Genomic DNA, 16,078 nt, shown 5'->3' on the forward strand with positions numbered 1-16,078 from the left:
TTGGTATCAAAAAATATGAATTTTAGGGATTTTTTTTAGTGCTGGGTCCAATTTTGATGGCACTATCCAAAGGGGGGGAAAAAGATCCAGCAGATGGTGCCATCCCACACATTTATTCACTCAACTTTTTCCATCTTAAAGATGCTTTGACACTAGGGTTTGGTATCAAAAAATGGGAATTTTAGGGATTTTTTTTAGTGCAGTGTCCAATTTTGATGGCACTATCCAATGGGGGGGAAAAAGATCCAGCAGATGGTGCCATCCCACACATTTATTCACTCAACTTTTTCCAGCTTAAAGATGCTTTGCCACTAGGGTTTGGTATCAAAAAATGGGAATTTTAGGGATTTTTTTTAGTGCTGGGTCCAATTTTGATGGCACTATCCAATGGGGGGAAAAAGATCCAGCAGATGATGCCATCCCACACATTTATTCACTCAACTTTTTCCAGCTTAAAGATGCTTTGCCACTAGGGTTTGGTATCAAAAAATAGGAATTTTAGGGATTTTTTTTAGTGCTGGGTCCAATTTTGATGGCACTATCCAATGGGGGGAAAAAGATCCAGCAGATGGTGCCATCCCACACATTTATTCACTCAACTTTTTCCATCTTAAAGATGCTTTGACACTAGGGTTTGGTATCAAAAAATGGGAATTTTAGGGATTTTTTTTAGTGCCGTGTCCAATTTTGATGGCACTATCCAATGGGGGGAAAAAGATCCAGCAGATGGTGCCATCCCACACATTTATTCACTCAACTTTTTCCAGCTTAAAGATGCTTTGACACTAGGGTTTGGTATCAAAAAATAGGAATTTGAGGGATTTTTTTTTAGTGCTGTGCCCAATTGTGATGGCGCTATTCAATGGGGAAAAGAGTGCTCCAGCTGTGAATCCAGCAAAGAGTGCCATCTTACAAGTTAATTCACTCAACATTTTCCAGCTTGAAGATGCTTTGACAAAAAGGGTTTGGTATCAAAAAATAGGAATTTTAGGGATTTTTTTTTTTTTAGTTGCCTGCCCAATTGTGATGGCGCTATCCAATGCGGGGAAGAGCGCTGTAGCTGTGAATCCAGCAAAGGGTGCCATCTCACAAGTTAATTCAGTCAATATTTTGTAGCTTGAAGATGCTTTGACGAAAAGGGTTTGGTATCAAAAATAGGAAACAAAAGGAATTTTGTAGTGATGTGGCCAATTTTGATGGCACTTATTTCATGAAACTACTGTGGTTTGTAGTACATTGTATTTTTATACAATATCTTAATTTTTCTTTAAAAATACTTTGTTGGGGGGGGGGGGGGGGGCGGGTCAATTACCAATTGACTTCATACCAATGGGAGACAAGGATTTAAGATGCAAGTGTTTTGAGTTAAGGTCTGTCACCGATTTAGCTTGTAAAAGGTTAAAATTACTGTACTAAAAAAAAAAAACATGCAATAGTTCCATCATGGATTTATTAACATTTTATTAAATTTCTTTGGTTTGACATGGTATCTTTGGTAAAAATATAAGTTACCACATTGCAGCAATTTGGGATTGCAGTGTACTAAGCAGTCAACTATCAACTTTTTAAAAGCCAACAACAACAACAACAACATAAGTAATATATTGGTAACCCAAACATTAAGTGCATTTGTGCCACTTAATATTCTTCCTCTTCCTCGTCATCTACGGAGTCCACTCCGACCTCCTCGTAATCCTTCTCCAGAGCGGCCATGTCCTCCCTGGCTTCTGAGAACTCCCCTTCCTCCATGCCCTCGCCCACGTACCAGTGGACGAAGGCGCGCTTGGCGTACATGAGGTCAAACTTGTGGTCCAGCCGCGCCCAGGCCTCTGCGATGGCGGTGGTGTTGCTCAGCATGCACACGGCCCTCTGGACCTTGGCCAGATCTCCACCGGGGACCACGGTGGGCGGCTGGTAGTTGATGCCCACCTTGAAGCCGGTGGGGCACCAGTCCACGAACTGGACGGCGCGCTTGGATTTGATGGTGATGATTGCCGAGTTGACGTCTTTGGGCACCACGTCGCCGCGGTACAGGAGGCAGCACGCCATGTACTTCCCGTAGCGAGGGTTACATTTCACCATCTGGTTGGCCGGCTCAAAGCAGGAATTGGTGATTTCCGAGACTGTTAATTGCTCATGGTAGGCCTTCTCGACAGAGATGATGGGCGCGTAGGTGACCAGGGGGAAGTGGATACGAGGATACGGCACCAGGTTGGTCTGGAACTCCGTCAGATCGACGTTGAGGGCGCCGTCGAAGCGGAGGGACGCGGTGACCGAGGAAACAATCTGACTGACTAACCTGTTCAGGTTGGTGTAAGACGGACGCTCGATGTCGAGGTTCCTGCGGCAGATGTCGTAGATGGCCTCGTTATCCACCATAAAGGCGCAGTCCGAGTGCTCCAAGGTGGTGTGTGTGGTCAGGATGGAGTTGTAGGGCTCCACCACAGCAGTGGACACCTGGGGAGCCGGGTAGACAGAGAACTCCAGCTTGGACTTCTTGCCGTAGTCCACGGACAGGCGCTCCATCAACAGGGAGGTGAAACCAGAACCGGTACCGCCACCGAAGCTGTGGAAAATCAGAAAGCCTTGAAGACCCGTGCACTGGTCCGCCTGACAAAACAGGAGAATATTGTTAGAATATTAAATTCAGCAAATATACACACTTTGTCTATTTAACTTCATACTATTTGGTCAGGCCTTCTGATACTGGTTCTTTTGATTGACTGAGACTTTTATTAGTAGATTGCACAGTACAGTACATATTCCGTACAATTTACCACTAAATGGTAACACCCGGATATGTTTTTCAACTTGTTTAAGTCGGGGTCCACGTTAATCAATTCATGGTATAAATATATGCTATCAGCATAATGCAGTCATCACACAAGTTAATCATCAGAGTATATACATTGAATTATTTACAATCTGGGAGGTGGGATGTGGAGGGGGTTGGGTTTGGTTGATATCAGCACTTCAGTCGTCAACAATATCATCTGAGAAATGGACATTGAAACAGTGTAGGTCTGACTTGGTAGGATATGTACAGCAAGCAGAGAACATAGTGGGCTCAGAAAGCATAAGAACAAGTATATACATTTGATTATTTACAATCCGGGGAGGTGGGATGTGGTGGGGGGGGGGGGGGGGGGGGGTTTCATACTTCCAATAACTGGTGCAAGGCTGAAAGAATGAGGACTAAGGCCTTGTTCAATTCAGATTATTTTGCTAATATGTGACCTGTATCGCAAATCCACTCAAATACATAAACATAGGTATGTGGAGTAAAATCAGGAGTATGTCGACGTTATTTCTGGTATATAGATTTTATTTGTAAAAAGCACTTTACATTGAGTAAACAACCTCAAAAAGTGCTACAGTGTATTTAAAAAAAATAGAAAAAAATAAAAACTAGAACAGCCAAATAGCTAGAACTAGTATGCATATATCTAAAACAAAAAAAAAAGCTTTTTTTTTTTAAAGTAAGGGTTTTTAAGCCTTTTTTTAAAAGCATCCACAGTCTGTGGTGCCCTCAGGTGGTCAGGGAGAGCGTTCCACAGATAGAGACATGTGAGTGGTCAAAATGTGGACTAAAATCCAGAGTCTAGTGACACTCTTTGGAGTGAGTGATCTGGCTCCAAATTAGGAGTGTGTTTGTCCTGGTAAAGCAACATATTGGTTGGTCAAAATGTGGATTAAAATCAGGAGTCTAGTGACAGGTTCTGTGAAACTGGCTCCCAATCAGGAGTCATGGTTCATGTGGATACTGATGACATTTTCAAAAACATTAAAGAGCACTAGCCAAGCGGTCAGCAAGGCGTACGGTTTCCTCCCACCGTGTGAAGGGTAGCATGTTTACCTATTAATGCCCATTTTTCCAAGTCCAATCCAGGCTTCTTTCATACTTGGATATAAATAGGATATGCATGTGATTGCAGTGTGAACATTTGAATTCATCCGACCGGAACGTCTTCAAAAAGCGGTAATTGGATGGACCTTGGACCGCATATACTGTAAGCCACCGCTCAACTCCGGATGGGCTGCAACTTGGTCAGCGGAAGTCTTATGGCGTCGTAACATATATGCAGTACTGGCCAAAAGTTTGGACACACCTCCTCATTCAATGAGTTTTCTTTATATTTAAAGATTGTCACTTAAGTTAATTCACTCGACATTTTCCAGCTTGAAAATGCTTTGACAAAAAGGGTTTGGTATCAAAAATTATGAATTTTAGGGATTTTTTTTTTTTTAGTGGCCTGCCCAATTGTGATGGCGCTATCCAATGCGGGAAAGAGCGCTGTAGCTGTGAATCCAGCAAAGGGTGCCATCTCACAAGTTAATTCAGTCAACATTTTCTAGCTTGAAGATGCTTTGACGAAAGGGTTTGGTATCAAAAATAGGAAACTGAAGGAATTTTGTAGTGATGTGGCCAATTTTGATGGCACTATCCAATGGGGGAAAAAAAGATCCAGCAGATGGTGCCATCTCAAGTTAATTCACTCAACTTTTACCGGCTTGAAGATGCTTTGACAAGGGATTTTTTAACGTGCCCAAATTTGATGGCACTATCCTATGAGAAAAAGTGTGCTGTAGCTGTGAATCCAGCAGAGGGAGCTGTCGCACAAGTTAATTCAGTCAACGTTTTCTAGCTTGAAGATGCTTTGACAAAAGGGTTTGGTATCAAAAATAGGAAACAGAAGGAATTTTGTAGTGATGCGGCCAATTACGATGGCACTATCCAATGGGGAAAAAAAAGATCCAGCAGATGAGTGAATTAACTTGTGAGATGGCACCAACTTTTTCCAGCTTGAAGATGCTATGACATAAGTGATTTTTTTAACGTGCCCAAATTTGATGGCACTATCCTATGAGAATAAGTGTGCTGTAGCTGTGAATCCAGCAGAGGATGCTGTCACACAAGTTAATTCAGTCAACATTTTCCAGCTTGAAAATGCTTTGACAAAAAGGGTTTGGTATCAAAAATTATGAATTTTAGGGATTTTTTTTTTTTAGTGGCCTGCCCAATTGTGATGGCGCTATCCAATGCGGAAAATAGCGCTGTAGCTGTGAATCCAGCAAAGGGTGCCATCTCACAAGTTAATTCAGTCAACGTTTTCTAGCTTGAAGATGCTTTGACGAAAGGGTTTGGTATCAAAAATAGGAAACAGAAGGAATTTTGTAGTGATGTGGCCAATTTTGATGGCACTATCCAATGGGGGAAAAAAAGATCCAGCAGATGGTGCCATCTCACAAGTTAATTCACTCAACTTTTTCCAGCTTGAAGATGCTTTGACATAAGGGATTTTTTAACGTGCCCAAATTTGATGGCACTATCCTATGAGAAAAAGTGTGCTGTAGCTGTGAATCCAGCAGAGGGAGCTGTCGCACAAGTTAATTCAGTCAACGTTTTCTAGCTTGAAGATGCTTTGACAAAAGGGTTTGGTATCAAAAATAGGAAACAGAAGGAATTTTGTAGTGATGCGGCCAATTATGATGGCACTATCCAATGGGGAAAAAAAAGATCCAGCAGATGAGTGAATTAACTTGTGAGATGGCACCAACTTTTTCCAGCTTGAAGATGCTATGACAAAAGGGTTTGGTATCAAAAATTATGAATTTTAGGGATTTTTTTTTTAGTGGCCTGCCCAATTGTGATGGCGCTATCCAATGCGGGAAAGAGCGCTGTAGCTGTGAATCCAGCAAAGGGTGCCATCTCACAAGTTAATTCAGTCAACATTTTCTAGCTTGAAGATGCTTTGACGAAACGGTTTGGTATCAAAAATAGGAAACAGAAGGAATTTTGTAGTGATGTGGCCAATTTTGATGGCACTATCCAATGGGGGAAAAAAAGATCCAGCAGATGGTGCCATCTCACAAGTTAATTCACTCAACTTTTTCCAGCTTGAAGATGCTTTGACATAAGAGATTTTTTAACGTGCCCAAATTTGATGGCACTATCCTATGAGAAAAAGTGTGCTGTAGCTGTGAATCCAGCAGAGGGAGCTGTCGCACAAGTTATTTCAGTCAACGTTTTCTAGCTTGAAGATGCTTTGACAAAAGGGTTTGGTATCAAAAATAGGAAACAGAAGGAATTTTGTAGTGATGCGGCCAATTATGATGGCACTATCCAATGGGGGAAAAAAAGATCCAGCAGATGAGTGAATTAACTTGTGAGATGGCACCAACTTTTTCCAGCTTGAAGATGCTATGACATAAGTGATTTTTTTTAACGTGCCCAAATTTGATGGCACTATCCTATGAGAATAAGTGTGCTGTAGCTGTGAATCCAGCAGAGGATGCTGTCACACAAGTTAATTCAGTCAACATTTTCCAGCTTGAAGATGCTTTGACAAAAAGGGTTTGGTATCAAAAATTATGAAATTTAGGGATTTTTTTTTTAGTGGCCTGCCCAATTGTGATGGCGCTATCCAATGCGGAAAATAGCGCTGTAGCTGTGAATCCAGCAAAGGGTGCCATCTCACAAGTTAATTCTGTCAACGTTTTCTAGCTTGAAGATGCTTTGACGAAAGGGTTTGGTATCAAAAATAGGAAACAGAAGGAATTTTGTAGTGATGTGGCCAATTTTGATGGCACTATCCAATGGGGGGAAAAAAAGATCCAGCAGATGGTGCCATCTCACAAGTTAATTCACTCAACTTTTTCCAGCTTGAAGATGCTTTGACATAAGGGATTTTTTAACGTGCCCAAATTTGATGGCACTATCCTATGAGAAAAAGTGTGCTGTAGCTGTGAATCCAGCAGAGGGAGCTGTCGCACAAGTTATTTCAGTCAACGTTTTCTAGCTTGAAGATGCTTTGACAAAAGGGTTTGGTATCAAAAATCGGAAACAGAAGGAATTTTGTAGTGATGCGGCCAATTACGATGGCACTATCCAATGGGGAAAAAAAAGATCCAGCAGATGAGTGAATTAACTTGTGAGATGGCACCAACTTTTTCCAGCTTGAAGATGCTATGACATAAGTGATTTTTTTAACGTGCCCAAATTTGATGGCACTATCCTATGAGAATAAGTGTGCTGTAGCTGTGAATCCAGCAGAGGATGCTGTCACACAAGTTAATTCAGTCAACATTTTCCAGCTTGAAGATGCTTTGACAAAAGGGTTTGGCATCAAAAATTATGAATTTTAGGGATTTTTTTTTTAGTGGCCTGCCCAATTGTGATGGCGCTATCCAATGCGGGAAAGAGCGCTGTAGCTGTGAATCCAGCAAAGGGTGCCATCTCACAAGTTAATTCAGTCAACATTTTCTAGCTTGAAGATGCTTTGACGAAAGGGTTTGGTATCAAAAATAGGAAACAGAAGGAATTTTGTAGTGATGTGGCCAATTTTGATGGCACTATCCAATGGGGGAAAAAAAGATCCAGCAGATGGTGCCATCTCACAAGTTAATTCACTCAACTTTTACCGGCTTGAAGATGCTTTGACAAGGGATTTTTTAACGTGCCCAAATTTGATGGCACTATCCTATGAGAAAAAGTGTGCTGTAGCTGTGAATCCAGCAGAGGGAGCTGTCGCACAAGTTAATTCAGTCAACGTTTTCTAGCTTGAAGATGCTTTGACAAAAGGGTTTGGTATCAAAAATCGGAAACAGAAGGAATTTTGTAGTGATGCGGCCAATTACGATGGCACTATCCAATGGGGAAAAAAAAGATCCAGCAGATGAGTGAATTAACTTGTGAGATGGCACCAACTTTTTCCAGCTTGAAGATGCTATGACATAAGTGATTTTTTTAACGTGCCCAAATTTGATGGCACTATCCTATGAGAATAAGTGTGCTGTAGCTGTGAATCCAGCAGAGGATGCTGTCACACAAGTTAATTCAGTCAACATTTTCCAGCTTGAAGATGCTTTGACAAGAGGGTTTGGTATCAAAAATTATGAATTTTAGGGATTTTTTTTTTAGTGGCCTGCCCAATTGTGATGGCGCTATCCAATGCGGAAAATAGCGCTGTAGCTGTGAATCCAGCAAAGGGTGCCATCTCACAAGTTAATTCAGTCAACGTTTTCTAGCTTGAAGATGCTTTGACGAAAGGGTTTGGTATCAAAAATAGGAAACAGAAGGAATTTTGTAGTGATGTGGCCAATTTTGATGGCACTATCCAATGGGGGAAAAAAGATCCAGCAGATGGTGCCATCTCACAAGTTAATTCAGTCAACATTTTCTAGCTTGAAGATGCTTTGACGAAAGGGTTTGGTATCAAAAATAGGAAACAGAAGGAATTTTGTAGTGATGTGGCCAATTTTGATGGCACTATCCAATGGGGGAAAAAAAGATCCAGCAGATGGTGCCATCTCACAAGTTAATTCACTCAACTTTTTCCAGCTTGAAGATGCTTTGACATAAGGGATTTTTTAACGTGCCCAAATTTGATGGCACTATCCTATGAGAAAAAGTGTGCTGTAGCTGTGAATCCAGCAAAGGGAGCGGTCGCACAAGTTAATTCAGTCAACATTTTCCAGCTTGAAGATGCTTTGACAAAAGGGTTTGGTATCAAAAATTATGAATTTTAGGGATTTTTTTTTTTAGTGGCCTGCCCAATTGTGATGGCGCTATCCAATGCGGAAAATAGCGCTGTAGCTGTGAATCCAGCAAAGGGTGCCATCTCAAGTTAATTCAGTCAACGTTTTCTAGCTTGAAGATGCTTTGACGAAATGGTTTGGTATCAAAAACAGGAAACAGAAGGAATTTTGTAGTGATGTGGCCAATTTTGATGGCACTATCCAATGGGGGAAAAAAGATCCAGCAGATGGTGCCATCTCACAAGTTAATTCACTCAACTTTTACCAGCTTGAAGATGCTTTGACAAGGGATTTTTTTAACGTGCCCAAATTTGATGGCACTACCCTATGACAAAAAGTGTGCCGTAGCTGTGAATCCAGCAGAGGGTGCTGTCGCACAAGTTAATTCAGTCAACATTTTCCAGCATCAGGATGCTTTGACAAAAAGGTTTGCGGTAAAAAATAGTAATTTTGGGGATTTTTGTAGTGGTGTGCCCAATTGTGATGGCGCTATCCAATGCGGAAAAGAAGGCTGTAGCTTTGAATCCATTAAAAAAAAAGGGTGCCATCTCACAAGTTAATTCACTCAACATTTTCCAGCATCAGGATGCTTTGACAAAAAGGTTTGCTGTCAAAAATAGAAATTTTAGGGATTTCTTAGTGGTGTGCCCAATTATGATGGCGCTATCCAATGCGGAAAGGAGCGCTGTAGCTTTGAATCCAGCCAAGGGTGCCATATCCAAGTGATTTCACTCAATTTCCCAGCATCAGGATGCTTTGACGTGAGGGTTTGGTCCAAGGCATCAAAACTATAAATGAACACGTGGAGTTATGTACTTAAAGCTGAAATAACTGAAAACATGTTTTATATTCTAGTTTCTTCAAAATAGCCACCCTTTGCTCTGATTACTGCTTTGCACACTCTTGGGATTCTCTCCATGAGCATCAAGAGGTGGTCACCTGAAATGGTTGTCACCTCACAGGTGTCATAGTTTTGATGCCTCCATAGTGATAAAAATAAAGAAAATGCATTGAAATGAGGTGTGTCCAAACTTTTGGCCTGTACTGTATGTGTGCTTATCATGGATATCCAGTTCTTTTCCTGGCCCCAGACTGAGGCCCGAATAGAATAGCTCCATTGTTACCTGACTTTTGCTAACATTTATTTACTAGTTAGAATGCATAAAAAAACAAAAAAAACAAACATGTTGTCTTACATAAGGATTGTGAATGATAGGCAAAATAAAAAAATAAAAAAAGTGAAGTTCCCCTTTAAGAGAGATGCTTTGATATTTCTCACCAGTTTACGGATTCTGTCCAGCACCAGCTCAATGATCTCTTTGCCAATTGTGTAGTGACCACGGGCGTAGTTGTTCGCGGCATCTTCTTTTCCAGTGATCAGCTGATCAGGGTGGAAGAGTTCCCGATAGGTTCCTGTACGAACCTCATCTAAAAAAAAACGGGGGATAAACAGAATCAACATAATTAATCTCAATTCATCCGCATGTTATTTTTTCAATGCACAGGCTACTGTAATGATGTTTTTTTGTTTTTTTTACCAATGACCGTAGACTCCAAGTCCACAAAAACTGCTCTGGGGACATGTTTTCCAGCGCCGGTCTGACTAAAAAAGGTGGTGAAGGAATCATCTGCCTCCGCAATTGTCTTATCACTGGGCAACTGTCCGTTTGCCTGAATTCCATGTTCCAGACAGTAGAGCTCCCAACAGGCATTTCCTATCTGGACACCTGCTTGACCAACGTGCACAGAGATACACTCGCGCTGTGATGGGGGGGGGGGGGAGGCACCAGGGTTAGGTCGTCACACATTTTTCTGACAAAAATCCACTCATAAATACATAACATAGGTAGGTGGAGTAAAATCAGAAATATAATGACGGGCTGAGTGAGTTGGCTCACAATCAGGAGTATGGGGGTGTTTTTTCTGGTATAATAATAATAATAATAATAATAATAATAATAATAAATGTCCGATAATGGCTTTCTGCCGATATCCCGATATTGTCCAACTCTTAATTACCGATACGATATACCGTCGTGGAATTAACACAATATTATGCCTAATTTGGACAACAGGTATGGTGAAGATAAGGTCCTTTTTAAAAAAATAAAATAAATACATTTAAAACATTTTCTTGAATAAAAAAGAAAGCAAAACAATATAAAAACAGTTACATAGAAACTAGTAATTAATGAAAATGAGTCAAATTAACTGTTAAAGGTTAGTACTATTAGTGGACCAGCAGCACGCACAATCATGTGTGCTTACGGACTGTATCCCTTGCAGACTGTATTGATATATAACGTAAGAACCAGAATATTAATAACAGAAAGAAACAGCCCTTGTGTGAATGAGTGTAAATGGGGGATGGAGTTTTTTTGGGTTGGTGCACTAATTGTAAGTGTATCTTGTGTTTGTTATGTTGATTTAATAAAATAAATTTAAAAAAAAAAAGATACCGATAAAAAAACGATACCGATAATTTCCGATATTACATTTTAAAGCATTTATCGGCCGATATTAGACATCTCTAAGTGTTTGTCCTGGTAAAGCAACATATTGGTTGGTCAAAATGTGGATTAAAATCAGGAGTCTAGTGACAGGTGCTGTGAAATTGGCTCCCAATCAGGAGTCATGGTTCATGTGGATACTGATAACATTTTCAAAAACATTAAAGAGCACTAGCCAAGCGGTCAGCAAGGCGTACGGTTTCCTCCCACCGTGTGAAGGGTAGCATGTTTACCTATTAAATCGTCCTCCAGGGATAATACTTGTGAGAAACAGTTTATTTGCTTTCATAGGAGGAGAGTATGGCCGACTTCAAAGTGACACTGTGGAGAGATATTAGCCACCAGTGAGGATGCGACATTGCATTTAGGAAGCGTGCGTTCGCTTGTCATTGTCAAATTTACAGAACAAAGCTAGAGCGTGTATGTAATCAACAGATCAGGATAGGAAGCTCTACACTGTAAAAAAAAAAAAAAAGTTGAGAAAATGCAAATTTTCAAGGCAACGTGATGCTACAAGATTTTTGCGTTTTCTCAACTTTTGACTACTGCTGGCCAGACACTGTTTTGGTATAGTTAAACATAGTGAAACCTTATTTCTGAGTCTGACTAACTTGAAAACTATAATTAGTCCAACAATTGCAAATCATATTTTTTACAGTGTACCAAAACAGTGTCTGAGAAAACGCAAAAATCTTGTTGCCTTGAAAATTTGCGTATTCTCAACTTTTTTTCTTTTTTACAGTGTATCGTCGGCCAAATTGATATAATTTATATTGTCTATAATTGTGCAACCCTAGGCATGTTACATATTCAAATGGTGGCGTTTTTGGAGGAAGAGGGGAAAACACAAATCAAAATGATTGTTTATTCACTTTAATGGATCACAATTTGAGATAAGTCTTTAAGAGTTACAACTTGGCCATTTAAACCAAATATGATCATAAATGCTCAAAGTACCACAGTATTTGATAACTTTATGACAGTGAATTACTGTTCTTATATTCATGCGCAACCTGTATTAACAATGATTAGAGCAGGGGTGTCCAAAGTGTGGCCCGGGGACTATTTGTAGCCCATAGCTCGTTTTTTTTAATTCCGCGACACATTCTACAGGTGTACAGCTCCACTAAATGGACATTGAGTGTTACTTTCAAAGGCAAAATTAGAGTATTGCTAGAAACATAATTTTATATGGGACTTTATTGTATTATATGTATAGTACATGTTCCAAAAAGAAAAAAGTATAAAACACCACCAGAATTAGAGATATTACAAGTCAGAGTGATGAAGCTTAGTGTTACGCTCATGACTTGGTGTAACTAAACATTACCCTATAAGATGAAGGCAATTGCATTTTACTGGTATTTGAAATTTATTCAATGTTTATAAATGAATATTTAAATATACTAAATGTAAAAAAAAGAATAAATATTCAAAATAAGATCATTAAATGAAATCTAGTTTGGTTACGCCATCATGAGCGCAACACAAGGTTGTAAAAGTTTCAACTACAATTCTAAAGATGTCAAAAGCAAACTGAAATCAAATACACAGCTTAAAGATTGATCAATATTTAAATTTAGTAATACATAAATATGATGATTTGTCAAAATATAAAAGAAATATACCTGAACAGAATGCTCATGATGGTTACACCATAAAGTAACACTATGAATCGCGTTTTTCCAAGCTTTTGGGGCATTTTTATGCTATTTCCAAGCATCTCCTTTTTATTATCGTTGATTTTAAATGGTCAAACTAATGCATATTATATATGCATGCCCTAGTAAACAAAAACAAAAAAGTCATATTTATTTTGATTGTTACATTTTGAAGTACATTTGTGCAGGTGGGTGCGAATGTACCGATTACCAGAGCTGTACACACAGACAAAATAAATGATTAGAAAAACAAAAACTGAGGAAAAATGGAATCAGCCCAATATCTTCCAAAAATTGGACCTGAAAACCAAAAAGGCATCTTCTACATGGAGTTTAAAGAACATATGTACAGATTTCTTGCAAGATATGGTATGATTTTGAGTGGGAAAAAGCCCTGGTGCAATGATAATATTAATAAAGAATGCAAATAATTGTATAAACCCCACGCTATTGCTTTTTTGTTACGTTTTGGTGTATGTGTGGACCCTGAGATGCAGAGAGGGCAATCAAGTGCAGAAAAATAAATAAAATAAGTGTTGTTTCCTTTTACTAGGGAAACGCAAGATAACACAAAAACAAAAGTGCACAGATTGAATACAGGCGTATGAAGCGCAAAGTAAGGAAAGGTACAAAGTTGATTTACATACTACAAAGCAAGAATAATGCAGCTCCGAAAAGCATCCTGATTGGAAACCAGGGATAGGTGTTCTGATTACCAATCAGGGACAGAGCAAACGCAAACCAGAGGAGTGGTGGGAAATGGAGGCAAACAGGATGAGGAACGAAAAATAAGAGCGCTGGACAGGAAGTGACAAAATACAAACTATAAAAACGGTCATGTGGGCTCATGACAGGTTTTAGGCCTTCAACTTTTATGTACACGGCCCTCGCTGGAAAAAACCTGAAGGTATTAATGTCTCCTTTCTTTGTATCTGTCAATTAAGAGATGTGACATTCACAAACCAATCAAGCCTTCAATGTCTTTAAGTGAAAGATGAAAACCGATCGCAGCTGGGAGACATTTTTTTACCCACATGCATGCCCAGTAGTGATGGGTCCGATGCATCGGCGCATGCGTCGAGCTCATAGAGCAAAACCCTGTGTCGGTGCGCGTACCGCTTTTAGAAAGTCACGCAACCGATCATGAGCTGATTCGGTCACGTGACCGATACGCGAACTGTGTCGAACTGACGCCTGCGCGCCAAACTGTTTATAAGGAAGCGCATCTGTCAACGAGATGCTGCTGCCAACAGAATCGCCGCACTTCTGTCGTTGGTCATTTGTAATTTATCGTCGTCGGAGATCATGGAGCAGCCTCAGGCAAAAAGAAAGATTTCCGCCATGTGGGAATATTTTGATCATATATCGGAAAAAAAAGGTATTTGTGTTCATTTCCTTGTTGTTTCATCCTGTTCTCTCAAAGTTTCCACTTGATCTATTAGAATTCAAAATCTCTTCAAAGTGATTTAGTTTACTATTCATATTTTTTGCAGGTTAAATGTCGCATTTGTACGACGTACATTAACAAATCCACCTCCTCAATGCTGTCAGTCGGAGAAATAATAACTAAGAAGAGAAATCGCCTGAAATTTAATACGTTGGAAAAACTGTTTAGGACTAAAAATGTGTAAAAAAAACCACAAAAAAAACATTCCCAGTCCACAAGCATCCTCATTCACAACACGTTCTCTTAGATTTCCGTGTTATGATACATGTTCACATTGACTATATCGAAAAGATAAAAAATATATTTTTATTTAAATGAAGATATGAAATAATCCTAAATTAAATACAATGACTTGGTTTATATTATTGTATATACTAAGTCATAAAATCAGTGTCAGTTGAGTCGGTCCATAGGTTGCCTGTAGGGATTTTTAATGTCCAGCAGATGTCAGTATTTAGTGACAGTATCAATACAGTTTTGCAATGTATCGAAACACTTCATGAAGCCTCATCAACCCATCACTAATGCCCAGTATCCATCCATCTTCTACCGGTTGTAAATGGTAAACACACTCTCGGCAGGGTAGTCCAGTTTGTTTTCACATTTTTGTCACGTCCCATTTTTTCCTTCTAGTTCTTTTTACACTTGTTATATATACAGACACATTACATTCTTACGTGTGTATTTGTCTGTACTATTAAATTTGCTCTTGTGCTACAAAGTTTTTTAGGTGAGGGAAAACTCAAAATAATGTGTGATATATCACCACCTTATGGAATGTTTACAAAAATAAGGTACATATTTGAAAATAATACCAACCACTTTAGTAATATTGGTGATTATTCAGATCAACATCGTATCTTTTAACCACGACCAGTGATTGTTTCCTTGAAAAAAAAACAAACTTTAATAACATTTTTGAAAGGCTCTTTGAAAGGAACGGCTCCCTTCAAAGACCCAAAATCCCATCATGTTAGCATGAGGCGTTCAAGCGCACTCGGTAACTTGAGCGTTGGGGAACTCTGTAACTTCAGTGTTGGCGAATAGGTTTTCAGACATCAATGTATGAAGCCACGCTATTTTTCGTTTTTATTTCTACATACTCCCTTTGAAAGTGTGTGTATTACACTTTGGGAACATACATTCCGTGCGGGACGTGTTCAAAGACCGAGGAAAACGTGTGCACTTCTGACTTCAAAATATAAGTCCACATCCGTCATTAGTGTTATTTGATGTCTACGCGAAAACTCGAAAAGGTTTTACCATTGAGGCCCAGTAATCAAAGACATTTGATGTAAATTCGAGGCTACTTTTCTTGGGACGAAATACGTTGATATTCCAAGTAAAACACTGATGTTCGACAAATATGCATTGTAATACTAAATCAATGGACTTCATTACGAATGAGTGGTTAACAAAAAATACCAGTTCAAACGCATGAATGTACGTAAAAAAGTTAAATATGTACTTACCATGTTTCCTGAAGCACAACTTTGTGAGGGAGGAAAGGTTTATAAAGTTTGAAGAGTTAAACCGCGGCCGACGTCGTCTGAACTTTAAGTGAACCCTCGAGCGGAGACCTTTTAAATAGAGCAAGGCGGAAGTCCGTTCTTCACTCTGATTGGTCGACATGTCACGTGATGAAATATCCACATTGGAATACAACAAAAAGGCGAAAGTCCGCTCTTCACTCTGATTGGTCGACATGTCACGTGGTGAAATATCCACATTGAATAAAACAAGTCTCTTATGGTAACATTGGTTCGTTAATCTGGTTCATATTTGGTTTGACTTCAATATATACCTTAATTGTGTCACCATAGCAACTTTAACTTGTGTTTTAAAAAATCATGTATTTACATAAAAACTTTTTTTTTTTCCAATCAAAACATTTTTAAGCAAGTATATAAACACTTTTCTGC

General features: G+C 39.4%; 1 protein-coding gene across 1 annotated transcript; it reads right to left on the reverse strand.

Moving 5' to 3' along the window:
• Positions 1–1,433: 1,433 nt before the first annotated feature.
• On the reverse strand, positions 1,434–15,766 carry LOC133663662 (tubulin alpha chain-like). The gene is made up of 4 exons (XM_062068330.1): positions 15,629–15,766; positions 10,077–10,299; positions 9,818–9,966; positions 1,434–2,610 (listed from the first exon to the last, which is right to left on the reverse strand). Exons 1-4 carry the CDS (start codon positions 15,629–15,631, stop codon positions 1,639–1,641), a joined length of 1,347 nt encoding a protein of 448 aa, XP_061924314.1. The 5' UTR covers positions 15,632–15,766; the 3' UTR covers positions 1,434–1,638.
• Between the last annotated feature and the right edge of the window lie 312 nt (positions 15,767–16,078).

Source organism: Entelurus aequoreus, linkage group LG13, assembly GCF_033978785.1.
Source record: "Entelurus aequoreus isolate RoL-2023_Sb linkage group LG13, RoL_Eaeq_v1.1, whole genome shotgun sequence".
Lineage (NCBI taxonomy): Eukaryota > Metazoa > Chordata > Actinopteri > Syngnathiformes > Syngnathidae > Entelurus > Entelurus aequoreus.